The sequence below is a fragment of the Giraffa tippelskirchi genome, chromosome 8, assembly GCF_054371585.1.
Source record: "Giraffa tippelskirchi isolate mGirTip1 chromosome 8, T2T-mGirTip1v1.2.pri, whole genome shotgun sequence".
NCBI lineage: Eukaryota > Metazoa > Chordata > Mammalia > Artiodactyla > Giraffidae > Giraffa > Giraffa tippelskirchi.
In genome coordinates, this window is record NC_137282.1 from 120,157,460 (window position 1) to 120,171,518 (window position 14,059).

General features: G+C 39.8%; 1 protein-coding gene across 8 annotated transcripts in view; it reads right to left on the bottom strand.

The window, feature by feature from the left end:
* ZNF451 (zinc finger protein 451) overlaps positions 1–14,059 on the bottom strand; it is a 95,582-nt gene that overhangs the window by 64,122 nt on the left and 17,401 nt on the right. For all 8 annotated transcript variants that reach the window (XR_014062017.1, XR_014062019.1, XR_014062018.1 and 5 more), the window contains one exon: positions 2,668–2,787. Coding sequence is in view for 4 of the 8 variants with exons in the window: in XM_081519734.1 (XP_081375860.1) it covers positions 2,668–2,787 (120 nt within the window). In the remaining 4 variants the exon portion in view is untranslated. The remainder of the gene's footprint in view (positions 1–2,667; positions 2,788–14,059) is intronic.

Consider the following 14,059-nt stretch of genomic DNA (forward strand, 5'->3'; position numbering starts at 1 on the left):
TTTTCACCTCTCCAATTTGCTTCAAATGCTGAACAACCATAAAATTGTCAATGTTGAGCTCTTCAGCAACTTCTTGTGTAGCTGTAAGAGGATCAGCTTCAGTAAAGGCTCTCAGTTGGTTCCTGTCAACTTCCGACGGCTGGCCACTATGCTCATCTTCAAGGCTCTCATCTTCCTTGCAACACTTCTTGAATCAGCGCTGCACTAGACGTTCGTTAGCAGTTCCTGGGCCAAATGCGTTGATGTTGAGAGTTGTCTCTGCTGCTTAATGACCCATTTTGAAATCAAATAAGAAAATTGCTTGAATTTGCTTTTAGTCTAATATCATTTCACATAGTCTAAAATACATATAAAATAAACAAGTAATAAGACATCAGCCAAAAAAAAAATACAGCAAGAAATGTGCATTAAAATGATGCATAAGATAACCACATTTATTTAAGAATGTATTTCAATATCAAATGGCAAAGTTCAACAATGCAAAACTGCAATTACTTCTGCACCAACCTAATAACAATTAACACTTATTAACCATTTACCATGTGCCAGGCACAATTCTAAAAAGATCTTAGATCTAATTCTCTCAATAACTCTGTAAGATGGGTACCAGTATTGTTCCCATTTTATAATGGGAAAACTGAGGCATAGGAAGTTCAAATAAATTGCAGAAGGACAAATAACAATAGCAGGATTTAAACTCTCATTCTCTAACCTGATTCTAGAACTCATGCACTTAACCAATACACCACACTGTATCTCAAAAAGGTTTTTATATCCTTAAAAAGAAATCACAAAGCCACAAACGCTAGATTTGCAAGAAACAGACCAGGATACTGAATGACCTTGTTAGCAATGTAACAGGATCTTCTATCAGCACAGGTAAGAGGGGGTCAGGGAGATCCAAGATTGTAATCTGAAAAAAAATCATCTACACAACACTGTTCTAAGTATAGCCATAGAGTACTAATTCTCCAAAGATGCTAATAAGCATTGCATAGCATGTTAGGGGTAAATCCCCTCTTGCGAGTCACTTTAACTCCTGGAATATCAACAAGCAAAGCTGGTAACTGGTCAACTAGTCAAGTACAACACAGTATCTCTGAAAGTGATTTATTCAGTGAAGATTTTAATAGATTTTATTTTTTAAAAAACATTTCCATCACAAAAGATGGACAATCCACTTTAATAGTGAGACACCAAAAATCAAAAGGCCTAGAAGAGCTGGAAGATATTTTCTACTATATTTTGTAGTCACAGTTAACACCTACTACAATTCTTCAAGAATTAGTTTTATTATCTTTCTTTCTAGGTAGTTTGTTTTGTTTTTGTTTTCTGTCATCTATCGATAGTTTATTTAAGATAAGTTATACATAAGGAGAACCAAATTTCAAAAAATCATGAATGGATAGCAAGCAAGGAGCTAAAGAACCTGTGTGAGTCAATTTCTCTCTTAGAAAAGAAAGAAATCTAGAAAAATGTATTCTTTAAAATTGGGTAAGCAAGAATTTCAAAGTTTTAAAAAACTTTCTCCAACAACAAGGTGAAGTCTTCAATACAATGAATGAACATTTGCATAGGTAAAAGCTGAAACTACCCTTGAGAAAAATCCTTGTTGTCACAGCAACTACTCTGAACTCATCACAAAAGCAGTGAGCATCACTGAGGAAATGGGTAGAAAAAGAGGATAGCTTGATAACCACTCCTCTCTCGGAGACTTTCCCCATACACACACACTTAATGTAATTTGGGGAAAAAAGCTTCCTTAAAAATGAATAGTATCTCTGCCAGGAAAGAAATAATCTTTTTTTTAAAAAAAATATCACTAATGTATTAAACATTTTAAACATACAACTAGAATACTATGCTCTAATTTAATTGGTATTACATTATAAAGTATTCATTAAAGTCCCCAAACAAAGGCACTTCTAAATTTAAACATTAAGGTATTGTACATTAGATTAGGAGACACTAAAACGAAAGCAACAGAAATATATAAATTCCTTTATAATAACCAATGGAACAAGGAAGCAAAAACATACAAGGTAAAATTATGCTGTGATCTGTATTTCCATTTTTAAACTCCCAATAGGAACTTTTTTTACCCAACTGGCCAACATTTTATTCCTAATAAGACATTTGGCAGTATTGGGAGAGTTCTCTAAGGTAATTTGATTTGGTAACCTTCTAAAGCAAGTCAAAGTTTGAAAAGGTTTATATCATGCAAGACTCTAAATCAGGATTCATCTTCTACTACCCTAATTCAATAATCGAAGGAAGAGGTTGAAGTGTAAGTGGTCTGGCTCTACTGCGTAGAAAATAACCTTTCAACAGCTTGTATCTACAGAAGCCCTGATAAACTGTGATAAAGTAACTAGAAACCCTCAACTGCTCACCAGTTTATATAATCCCATGAGTTTAAATTCCCAAAATAAAGTCCACTCAAGTCTATTTTTTTCTTTTTTTTGGTCTGTATACATATATGATCAAAATCCAACAAACAAAAACATATAAAAAGACATCATGAACTACTACTAAATCAGTGAGCTATGCAGCTTTCATGCTGAACTTGTATCCAATTATGTATCTTTTGATTATATAAGTGTCTATTTAACTTTCTTACAAACAATTCTATAATCTGGTAAAACATCAATGAGAGCAGCCACATACCCTGAATGCCCTATTCTTTTCTTCTTTCTGCTGTTTCTCCACTTCAACATGGCGGGCTAGGCGTGCCAGAGTCAAGGCGACTTTATCCTTCTGATGGTCAACATGGTCTTTATGCTTACCCTATAATTGAAAACAATTTTCATTCCTTTTAGCTAACAAAATTAGCTTTGGGATTACATATATCCACTTACCAAAGAGTTACTATACTAAAGAACCATTTACGGAACTTCCCTGGTAGTCCAATGGTTAAGTGCTTCCACTGTAGGGGGCACGGGCTTGATTCCCAGTCAGGAAGCTAAGATTCCGCATGCCATGTAGTGCAGCCAAAACAATAAAAAGAACCACTTGCTTTTTTAAATTTAATTTTTATTTTATATTGGGACACAGTCGATTTACAATGTTGTGTTAGTTTCAGGTATACAACAAAGTGATTCATTTACACATATACGTATATCCATTCTTTTCAGATTCTTTTTCCATATAGGTTGTTACAGAATATTGAGTTCCCTGTGTCACAGAGCAGGTCCTTGTTGCTTAAGGAACGATTTACTTTTAATATTATCAAATTTCTAAGAACCTATCTTGTTCATGTTTAAACTGTGGTGGTTTGCCTTCAGTTTTCACAAGGTGACATAGCCTCACCCTCTGTGAGCTCCTTCAGGAGCTTCACCAGGTCCTCAGTGGTGACCGAAGACAATCCCAGCGTGTTTCTAGCAGTGCGGAGAAAAAAGTGAGTATTTTGAAATATGTCAGAGCATCAAGTTCTTATTGAGCCCTTCAGAAAAACTACTTCATGAGAAACTACAACCTGCGAGCCAGGAAACAGCCATCCTCCCAGGAGAGTGGAGAGGCCCTCCATGGGAGAGCCTCGATATGGTTCAGTCCCAGGACACAAGCTCTCCGAGGCTGAGGCCAGTCACACAGAGCACTACCCTTCTGTTTACTGCAGTTCCGTGACCTAGGACAACATGTCCACTTACAACGTGAAAACTACAAGGATACCAAACGGCAGAAATACAGTTTGAAGTGCAAGCAAAGAATGGCAGAGCTGGCAGGGATGTTGGAATTATCAGACCAGGAATTTAAAACTACCAAGATTACTGTGCTGAGAGCCCTGATGGAAAAAGCAGGCAACATGCAAGAACAGATGTGCAATGTAAGAGAGATGGAAATCCTAAAAGAGAACCAAAAAGAAATCAGACATCAAAACACCACAACACAAATGAACAGTGCCTTTGATGGCTCACCACAGACTGCAGAGCACAAAGAAACAAATCTCTGAGCCTGAGAGCGTGTCAACAGAGACTTCCAAAACCGGAAGACAGAGGAAAAACGACTGAAAAAGAAAAAATATATGTATAAGAACTGCTGGGCTTCCCTGGGGCTCAGACGGTAGAGAACCCGCCTGCAGTACGGGAGACCTGGGTCCCATCCCTGGGTCGGGAAGATCGCCTGGAGGAGGGCACGGCCGCCCACTCCAGTGTTCTCACCTGCAGAATCCCCACGGACAGAGGAGCCTGGCAGGCTACTGTCCATGGGGCTGCAACTAGTCAGACATGACTGAGCGACACAGTCCATGGGGTCGCAAAGAGTGGGACACGACTGAGCAACTAAGAACAGCACACACATGAGACCCATCACGAAAGATGTACAAATGCATAATGGGAATGCCAGGAGAAAGAAAGAGGAACAGAGGAAATATTTGAAGCAATAACAACCAAGAATTTCCCCAAATTAATAGCAGACACCAAATCAGAAATCAAGGAAGAAATAAAACCTTTCTTTGCAGATGACATGCTTTTCCTAAGAAAACAACATGCAAGTGAACCAAACAGTAGTTAGGGGTGAAGTAACCTGTGTAATACGACATTAACAGCAGTTTTATTCATAATCTTAGAAGCAACCAAGCACCTTCAGTAGGTAAACAGATAACTGTATATATCCAGATGATGGAATATTATTCACTGCTAAAAACAAATGAATATTCACTGGAAGGACTGATGCTGAAGCTCCAATACTTTGGCCACCTGATGCAAAGAGCTGACTAATTAGAAAAGACCCTGATGCTGGGAAAGATTGAGGGCAGGAGGAGAAGGGGACAACAGAGGACAACGGCCTCACCATCACTGGTTGGATGGCATCACCGACTCAATGGACACGAGTCTGAGCAAGCTCCAGGAGATGGTGAAGGACAGGGAAGCCTGGAGTGCTACAGTCCATGGGGCTGCAAAGAGTCGAACATAACTGAGCGACTGAACAACAAAAAATAAATGAGCTACCAAACCTTTAAAAGACATGGAAGAATACCTAAGTACACATTCCTAAATGAAAGTAGCCAATCTGGAAATACTACATACTGTATGGTTCCAACTATATGGCATCCTGGAAAAGGAAAATCTATAGTGACAATAAAATAAATAAATAAATAAATCAGTGGTTGCCAGGGGGAAGGGGAGAGGGAGGGATGAATTGGCAGAGTACAGAGGATTTTTAGGGTAGAAAATCTATTCAGTATGACACTATATAGGTATCTTACTACATTTGTTCAAACTCATAGAACATATAACTCCAAGAGTGAACCCTAATGTAAACTATGGACTTTGGGTAATAATGTGTCAACAACAGGCTCACTGGTTATTCCAAATGTACCACTATGTTGGGGGAAGTTGATAGTGAGGGAAGCTATACATTGTGGGCAGAGGTATATGGGAAATCTCTTCCTCTTTTTTTTTGCTGTGAATCTAAAACTTTTCTTAAAAAATAAACTCTATTAAAAATGTTTTCTACCAGAAAGATTGGTTTAGTAAGATATTAATCATACATGTACAAACCAAAGTTTATCTAAAGTGGGACAGAGTTGCATCAACCAAATCAAGCAGTAGGTGCGATTTTGTAAGCACACAGGAGTTCCACTGAAGTGAGCACATATAACAAGATTGACTGGGATTTTTGTGAAGACTACATTTTTGCAATAAAGAATGTTCACAGGATCACTCTGGGTGGAAGCAGTCCCACTTGGCCATACCACTGCCCCAGGTTGTAGGTGGCATCCTACCAACTTCAAAATGTCCTTTTACAAGTCAGAGGACAATGCAGGGGTGTGGGTTGGATCTCTGGTGAGAGAGCTAAGATCCCACAGGCCTCATGGCCAAAAACCCAAAACATAAACAACAGAAGCAATACTGTAACAAATTCAATCAAGACTATAAAAATGGTCCACAGCAAAAGAAAAAAAAATCTTTCAAAAGAGAAAGCAAGCAGAAAAGCAGATCTGGGAGATAATCTGTTGGGAGTAGATGAAAAGAAATGATAGCTTAGAGAAAGGAAGAACTTCAACTGTGAAATCTTTGCATTTAAAAATGATAAAACGGAAGTACTTTAAACAAGAATGTTTTCTCTTAAAGGGTAAAGAAATAAACCATGTGCAGCAGGGTGATATTCATTTGATACTTTTCCACTACAAACTTGGGTTTGGGGATCAAGGTTGTTGGTTAAAGCCAGGCATGAGTGGGTCATCTATGAACACCCACTCTCTCCGGAAAGCCAAGTCCCAGGGATTTCCGTGATTAGTGATGCAAAATGAGGGCTGGCCTCAGATCTCACTGAATGCCACTCTCCTGTGCTTCTGGGAGAACCACCAGCATTGAAACAACAGAGGGAATGCTGATATTAAAATGTATGCTAGGGAATTCACCCATTTGGTCAGAGAAGGCCTTATTTGGGACAGAAGTTTAACAGGTAATCTAAAGGTTCAATAGGTTCAGAAATAAATTTTAACTGATCAGAACTCAGGGGGGAAAAACTTACTGCAGGCCACCTTGTTGTTGACCCAACTGCAGAACCAAAGCTCAGCATCGTCAGGCACATGGGCAGAAACTGAACTAATTTCAGGCTAGATGAAAATGTCTTAAATGTTTCCTGTAGAACTAAGATGAATAGGGACTAATATACTCTTCAGTTTGGGAATTCCCACCATTCCACTAGTGCCACAGTGCTTGCAATTTAAGATGAACTCACAAAACTCCAGAACTCTTCTTAGGCTAGACTTGGCAGTCCCCTCCAAATGCTATAGTCTAAAAAAGTGTTTAAGCCCTTGGAGATTTTTCTAAGAAAGGTCAAGCTTTCAGATATGTAACTTCTCAAACTAGAAATAGAACTGGCTCTGGTAAGAACAATGTGCTTTACATTTCATTTAGAAAGTTATTCACAGCTGTAGATTCTCAGTCATCCTTCTTGAAACACTTGCTATGATTACCCTGGATTAACTTCTATATTAAATACTACTAGAGAGTAATATTAGAGTCCACAATGATAGCAAATTATCAGCAAGAAAGTGTATCCATTGTGTTATTTGGGGGAAGATGCACAGGAAAGAAAAGTCCTATGAAATATACTGGGGAGGGTCTCTATATGCTTATAAATAAATATATATATTTTTGGCTGTGCCACATGGCACACAGGATCTGTTTCTAGGGATCGAACCTGTGCCCCTGAAGTGGTAGCGGGGCACCTTAACCACTGGACCACCAGGAAAGTCCCTGTTTGTCAATACCTTACATCTGAGTCAGTTTTTCTTCCATACCCACCCCGTCCCACTGGCAAAGCTGTGTAGGGTCCTAACAGAATTAAGAAGAAAGTTGTAACACCAGAAAAAGCAGATTCTAGTTAGTCCCTATGAAAAATTTTTTTAAACTAAAATGGTTTTAAAAAGTGAGAACCAGAGGTATGATTCCAATGACATAGTCCAACATACAAATCCGTGGAGGAGTTGGAAGGTTACAGAATGAGGGCCACGCTGGGGAAGGAAGAAAGACTGCTCCAGAACCTCGGAAGCCAGGTCACTGTGGCCCTCCCCTGCAGCCCGACTACGCTCACCCCTGGACAGTGGGAGACTTCTTACATACAAAGCAAATTTGATTGTGTCCCAGAAATGGCAGCAGACTAAGGATACTGGTTACATCTGAGTGCATATATCCACAAAAGATAAAGCCTATACAGGAGACAGTAAGCAAGAATTCTTCTGCTCTAGAGGATAATGTTTCTCTTTTAATGGAGTTTGGTAGTTACTGTCAAAATTCCAAGTCTAAAAACATATAGCCTGGGCAGGACAGGAAGAGGGCTTTCTCCTGACATCTGATCCGCAGTAGTGGGGTTCAGTGGTGGGTCTCCTAACTGGGGCAGGGGCGAGAGAGGGAGCAAAGCCTGACGCAGGGGCGAGGGAGGGAGCAAAGCCTGACGGCGGGGTCCCTCATCCTGCCACGTCCCTCCTCTCTCTTCTGGCTAACAGAGTACAGGGGCTTCACAGGTGCCACAGTGGTAAAGGGGCTGCCTGTCAGTGCAGGAGGTGTGAGAGACACAGGGTGGTCCCTGGGCCGGGAAGATCCCCTGGAGTAGGAAATGGCAACCTGCTCCAGTATTCTTGCCTAAAAAAGCCCATGGACAGAGGAGCTTGGTAAGCTCCAGTCTATGCGGTCACAAAGAGTTGGACAGGACTGAGCGACTGAGCACATTTTGTCAAGTAAGGGCATTTTCAAAAGGGAACCAATATCAATTTGTGTCTTTATTTCATAAGAATGAAGACACAAATTCAAGCTAATACTTCAAAACCTCCCTTAGAAGTCTCTTTATTGAATAAACTTAACCTTGTGAAAAACTAGCTACACTGTCCTGATCTTTCTCTTTGCTACAGATGAATACACTACTTCAAACTTGAAATCAGTTCAGCTGAATATGAAATCTGTTCTGACCATGAACTCGTAACTTTTATGAACTTAGCTCATAAAAGATCATAAGGAATCATGTCCAATGAGAACTCCACTATTTAGGCAAAAAATTTACCGAAGAAATTAATACTTTCATATACTAATCAGTTTAATGAGCTAACAAAAATTTCCTGGTAACTTAAAATTTCTAGCATTGCTCTGAAACTGTGGCCTGCTATATGAACCATAAAATGCATACAAAATCATTAAATAGGCAAATGACATGGCACAAAAATCCCACTTTTCCATGTAGCTATAATATATATATTTCACTGTCTTTCTTTCTTATCACTTGTATTTGTTTTAAAATTAAAATAATGCTATTTTTGGTAAACATACTGAGAAGCAACCAAATCTAGAAAGCTAAAAATCAAAATGCTAACAGCATTTATTTCTGTCCAGAGAGACTTTTTCTTCTTTTAAACTATTTTCAAATATTTCTACATCAGAATATGCAGTAAAATTGTTAATGTAGTGAACAACACTGTATAAAGACAAAAAGTGTTGACGATCTCAACCTTCTGTTTGGAAATGCAATGCATGCATGCATGCTAAGTCGCTTCAGTCGTGTCTGACTCTTTGCAACCCTATGGACAGCAGCCCACCAGGCTCCTCTGTCCACAGGATTCTCTAGGCAAGAATACTGGAGTGGACAGCCATTTCCTTCCCCAGGGGAAATGCAATGGACTTGGTTTAAATCACTACTTTTTACCTTTTAAAAATGTTAAGTTTAACATCTATCCTTCACAAAAGCAGGTGGAAATTTTGTCTCTAAAAGGAACCTAATCTTCTCAGTAAACTGCATTTAACTTTTTCCCTCCAGGTTTTTTTCGTCTCTAGAAGTACAATGACTGCATTACATTATTGCCCAAACATAACAGAAATAGACTTTAATCAGGAATCAGGGCAAGTCATTCTCAGTTCAACAGGCTCAAGAGAACTCCTTAAACAATGCCTTACTTCACACAAACTCCAATTTCAAAGCTTGCTTCTCATTGATCAAGCCTTCGAAGTTTGGGTCCGTGGTTTGGTCTCATGAGCTTTATACTCCCAGAGTAAGTTCTGTTTACCAGAATCCGCTTGTACCTGAAGCTATACTCCCAAATAACATCTTGAAAAGCAACAATTTTTCTCAAGAATGTTATATTCAAATACAGACAGAGCAGAAGAAATAAACACAGAAAGCAGTACAATATTTATTTACCAATTCCAGCAGCAAAGCTTTAAATCCAAGAAACAATCCTGTTGTACAAAGCAACTTCCTTCCCACCCCCAAACTATTGTTTACAAAGTACATGGAACATACGCCTTGTATGAACAAGTTTTAAAACACACATACAGATACACCATATTCTGTAAAGTACTACTCGGTGAAGAAGGCCAGTACTATCAAACCTGTTCAATAAGCTTCTTCCTACCCTGTCTTTTGGTTAATCAGCAGTACCTGTATTTATAAAATTCCGCTCCCAGGAAGAATGACTGATTCTCTTTTGATACAGGACCCACCCCCACCCCCCCCAATCCCCCCAAGAACCACCTCGGAACTTAGGAGAATTTTTAAGTATCTTCTACTATGAAGTTGTAACAAAGCGAAAGGGCGTTAAGGATGCTTCAGTCCTGAGGGCCACTGCTCTGCCTCTGGCGCTGTACTGAAGAGCAAGAAGTGAGGAGAGGAGAGGAAAAGGTCAAAGAGGCAACCAGCCAGGGACGGAAATTCAAAGCAGAGGGAAAGACAAAAGGGCGGCGACCATGGCCAAGTGTCCTCCAGACGCCACCGCACAAGGCTGAGTCCCTGCCGCAACCCAGCCCCTAGAGCCTCGATGAAGCACCACTCTCAACAAGTCCCCTCCCTCTGCCGAGTGCACCCTCAGGTCACCTGCAAGCCAGGGCACAGGGCGCGGGGCCGCGGCGAGAGCCTGCCCGCGAAGACGGGCGGCCTCCCCGCGGTGGGGTGGGCGGCGGCCCCCGCTCATCCCGGCGCTGTTGGCGTCAGCCCTCCGGCGACACTATCTGAGAGCCTCCCTTCGGCTCAGTCTAAGGAAGAAAAGGAATTTAAATGTCCATAGCGACAAACTTCTAGACAGACTACCTGGATGACCTTATTAAGTAATGGCTATACATCTTAGTCCACTTTGAACAGGTAAGAACCAATACATTCTCATGAGGAATTTATCCTTTCTTCAACCCGATATCCTCCAACCTTGCCCATTAAGGCTGTTCTCCGTGGTTCTCAAAGCGGAGACGCCGTGTTCCCCACACTGACAACTGGCGCCTTCACCTGACGCCTGGCTCCTGCTCCTCCACTGGCCCCACTCTCTCCTGTCCAGTGACATTCCAGCCTCAGCGCGAGCATCTGGTCAAGAAGAGCTTCCGTGAGCCCTCCAGACAGCCCTCTCTTTTGCCCCAATCCCACCACAGGCATTCCTCTAACAGGACAATTACATCATGTTGGCATTTCTTTCTCTTCTGAACAGAATATACCATTTCTTATTAATTCACAGTATCCACAGACCTTCCTCAGGGTCTGCCTGCATATTGCAGGTATTGAAGATGTTTCACAAATAAAAAGATTGTTTCCATCAGAAACACAAGACAAAATACCATCCATCAAAAATTGTATACATATACATACACATCCTAGCTCTTCATTCTACATTCTTTTTAATTTTTTTCTTATTGTTGATTATGAGCATTTCTTAGCTTGCACTTAAGAGACTGTTTTACTTTAAATACATCTCTCAATACCTTAATCCATTGTTGGACTTGTATAATATGCAGCTTAATATTTCAGCCTTAAAAAACCATAAAAAGGGGAACATGATGTGATGATATGAACTATTATATACTATTAAATACACCTTCAAGAGAATCTGTATCAATCCATCCCATAGTTATGAGAAATCTATAAATGTGGGCAAAAACAGTACAACCACTAAAGAAAGGCAATTTGTATCAGACCGTGAAGCTTCCAAAGTACTTCCAGGCATTATTATCTCATTTGAGATGAGGAAAACTGAGTCTCAGAGAATAAGTGACTTGCTAATATTCACATCAAGGTCTCTGGAATTCAAATACTACGTGCTTAACATCATTCCACCTTCTTTAATTAAGCCAATATCCTCAAGACAACAGTTTTTAAAAAAATTTAAGTGTGTATCTGAGACAAGATGAGTATAACAAATTAAAAAAGTACAACAAAGAAAAAAACAGCATCAAGAACCATGGTGGAGATGATCAGTGCTGAAAATGAATGGAATACAAATAAGAAATCCATGAAACAGAAGACAACACACCCAGAACCATCTCAGTCCAGCACAGCGAAACCTCAGTGTGAGCATGACTGTCCACTATGACGAAGGATACTGATCAGGTAAATGAAATAACCAGGAATTAGTTAATGAAGACATCAAGTTATAAGGGATGACAGTACAGCCATAAACACAAAATCCAGGGAAGAAGAAGGCTAGTTATTTGACAAATTAGCTTCTCAGGGAGGTTAAGATTTTAAGTGGCACCTTGAAAAACAAACGGAGGCCACAGAGTGCAATGTTGAGTTAAGACTTGAAGGAACAGAGCGGAAACTCGAAGCTCAGCTCCTCCACTTGAGCAAATCGTTTAATGTAAGTTCCCCTTCCTCATCTGCAAAATAAGGGTGTATTTCTGCCTCAAGAGTCCTCCGTGGCCAGCACAGTGCCTGGTACACAGAAGCTCTGCTGATGGAGGTTCCCCCTCTACTTCCTTCGCAGGCAGGAAGACAACACTTTAGACCCAATACTATCAATGAGCTTCCAAAATCTGTCAAATACAATTTTTGTCAAAAGTTAAAGAAAACAGGAGCTGTTATAAGCCATTAGACAAAGCAACACATGTTCAGCTGTGCTAATAATATAAATGAGACTAATCACAAATTATTTGTGTTCTACCCAAGGCAGAAGGGAATGGGCTACACACTTGAAAGCAAGAAGCTTATTGTGATTAATTTTTTTTTTTTTTGGGAACCGAAAATTTAAAACTGTGTTTAGTGACTTGGAAAAGGTGTTTTTCCATCACCCACACCACTGTTGCCTCACTAAATAAAAGCAGTATAGATAAATGGATCTCAAACATAGTTATTTGTCAAGGAAGCAATCTCACTGCTGGGCATACACACAGAGGAAACCAGAATTGAAAGAGACACGTGTACCCCAATGTTCATCGCAGCACTGTTTATAATAGCCAGGACATGGAAGCAACCTAGCACGTCAAGGAAGTGTGAAACACAGACATTACAGATAAAAGCGAGAGTTAACAAGAGGTCTAACTGTAGCCCTTAAAACTGAAGGCTGTGATAGAGCCACTTTTATGGGTAATGAATGAAAACAGACTATAAAACACTGATGAAAGAAATCAAAGAGGACACAAATAGATGAAGAAATATACCATGTTCATGGATTGGAAGAATTAATATAGTGAAAATGAATATACTACCCAAAGCAATCTATAGATTCAATGCAATCCCTATCAAGCTACCAATGGTATTTTTCACAAAACTAGAACAAATAATTTCACAATTTGTATGGAAATATAAAAAACCTCAAATAGCCAAAGCAATCTTGAGAAAGAAGAATGGGACTGGAGGAATCAACCTGCCTGACTTCAGGCTCTACTACAAAGCCAGTCATCAAGACAGTATGGTACTGCACAAAGATAGAAATATAGATCAATGGAACAAAACAGAAAGCCCAGAGATAAATCCACGCACCTATGGACACCTTATCTTCGACAAAGGAGGCAAGAACATACAATGGAGAAAAGACAATCTCTTTAACAAGTGGTGCTGGGAAAACTGGTCAACCACTTGTAAAAGAATGAAACTAGAACACTTTCTAACACCATACACAAAAATAAAGTCAAAATGGATTAAAGTTCTAAACGTAAGACCAGAAACTATAAAACTCCTAGAGGAAAACATAGGCAAAAACTCTCCGACATAAACCACAGCAAGATCCTCCATGACCCACCTCCCAGAATATTGGAAATAAAAGCAAAAATAAACAAATGGGACCTAATTAAAATTAAAAGCTTTTGCACAACAAAGGAAACTATAAGCAAGGTGAAAAGACAGCCTTCAGAATAGGAGAAAATAATAGCAAACAAAGCAACAGACAAAGAATTAATCTCAAAAATATACAAGCAACTCCTGCAGCTCAATTCCAGAAAAATAAACGACCCAATCAAAAAATGGGCCAAAGAACTAAACAGACATTTCTCAAAGAAGACAGACAGATGGCTAACAAACACATGAAAAGATGCTCAACATTACTCATTATTAGAGAAATGCAAATCAAAACCACAATGAGGTACCATTTCACGCCAGTCAGAATGGCTGCTATTCAAAAGTCTACAAGCAACAAATGCTGGAGAGGGTGTGGAGAAAAGAGAACCCTCTTACACTGTTGGTGGGAATGCAAACTAGTACAGCCACTATGGAGAACAGTGTGGAGATTCCTTAAAAAACTGGGAATAGAACTGCCATATGACCCAGCAATCCCACTGCTGGGCATACACATCGAGGAAACCAGAATTGAAAGAGACACGTGTACCCCAATGTTCATCGCAGCACTGTTTATAATAGCCAGGACATGGAAGCA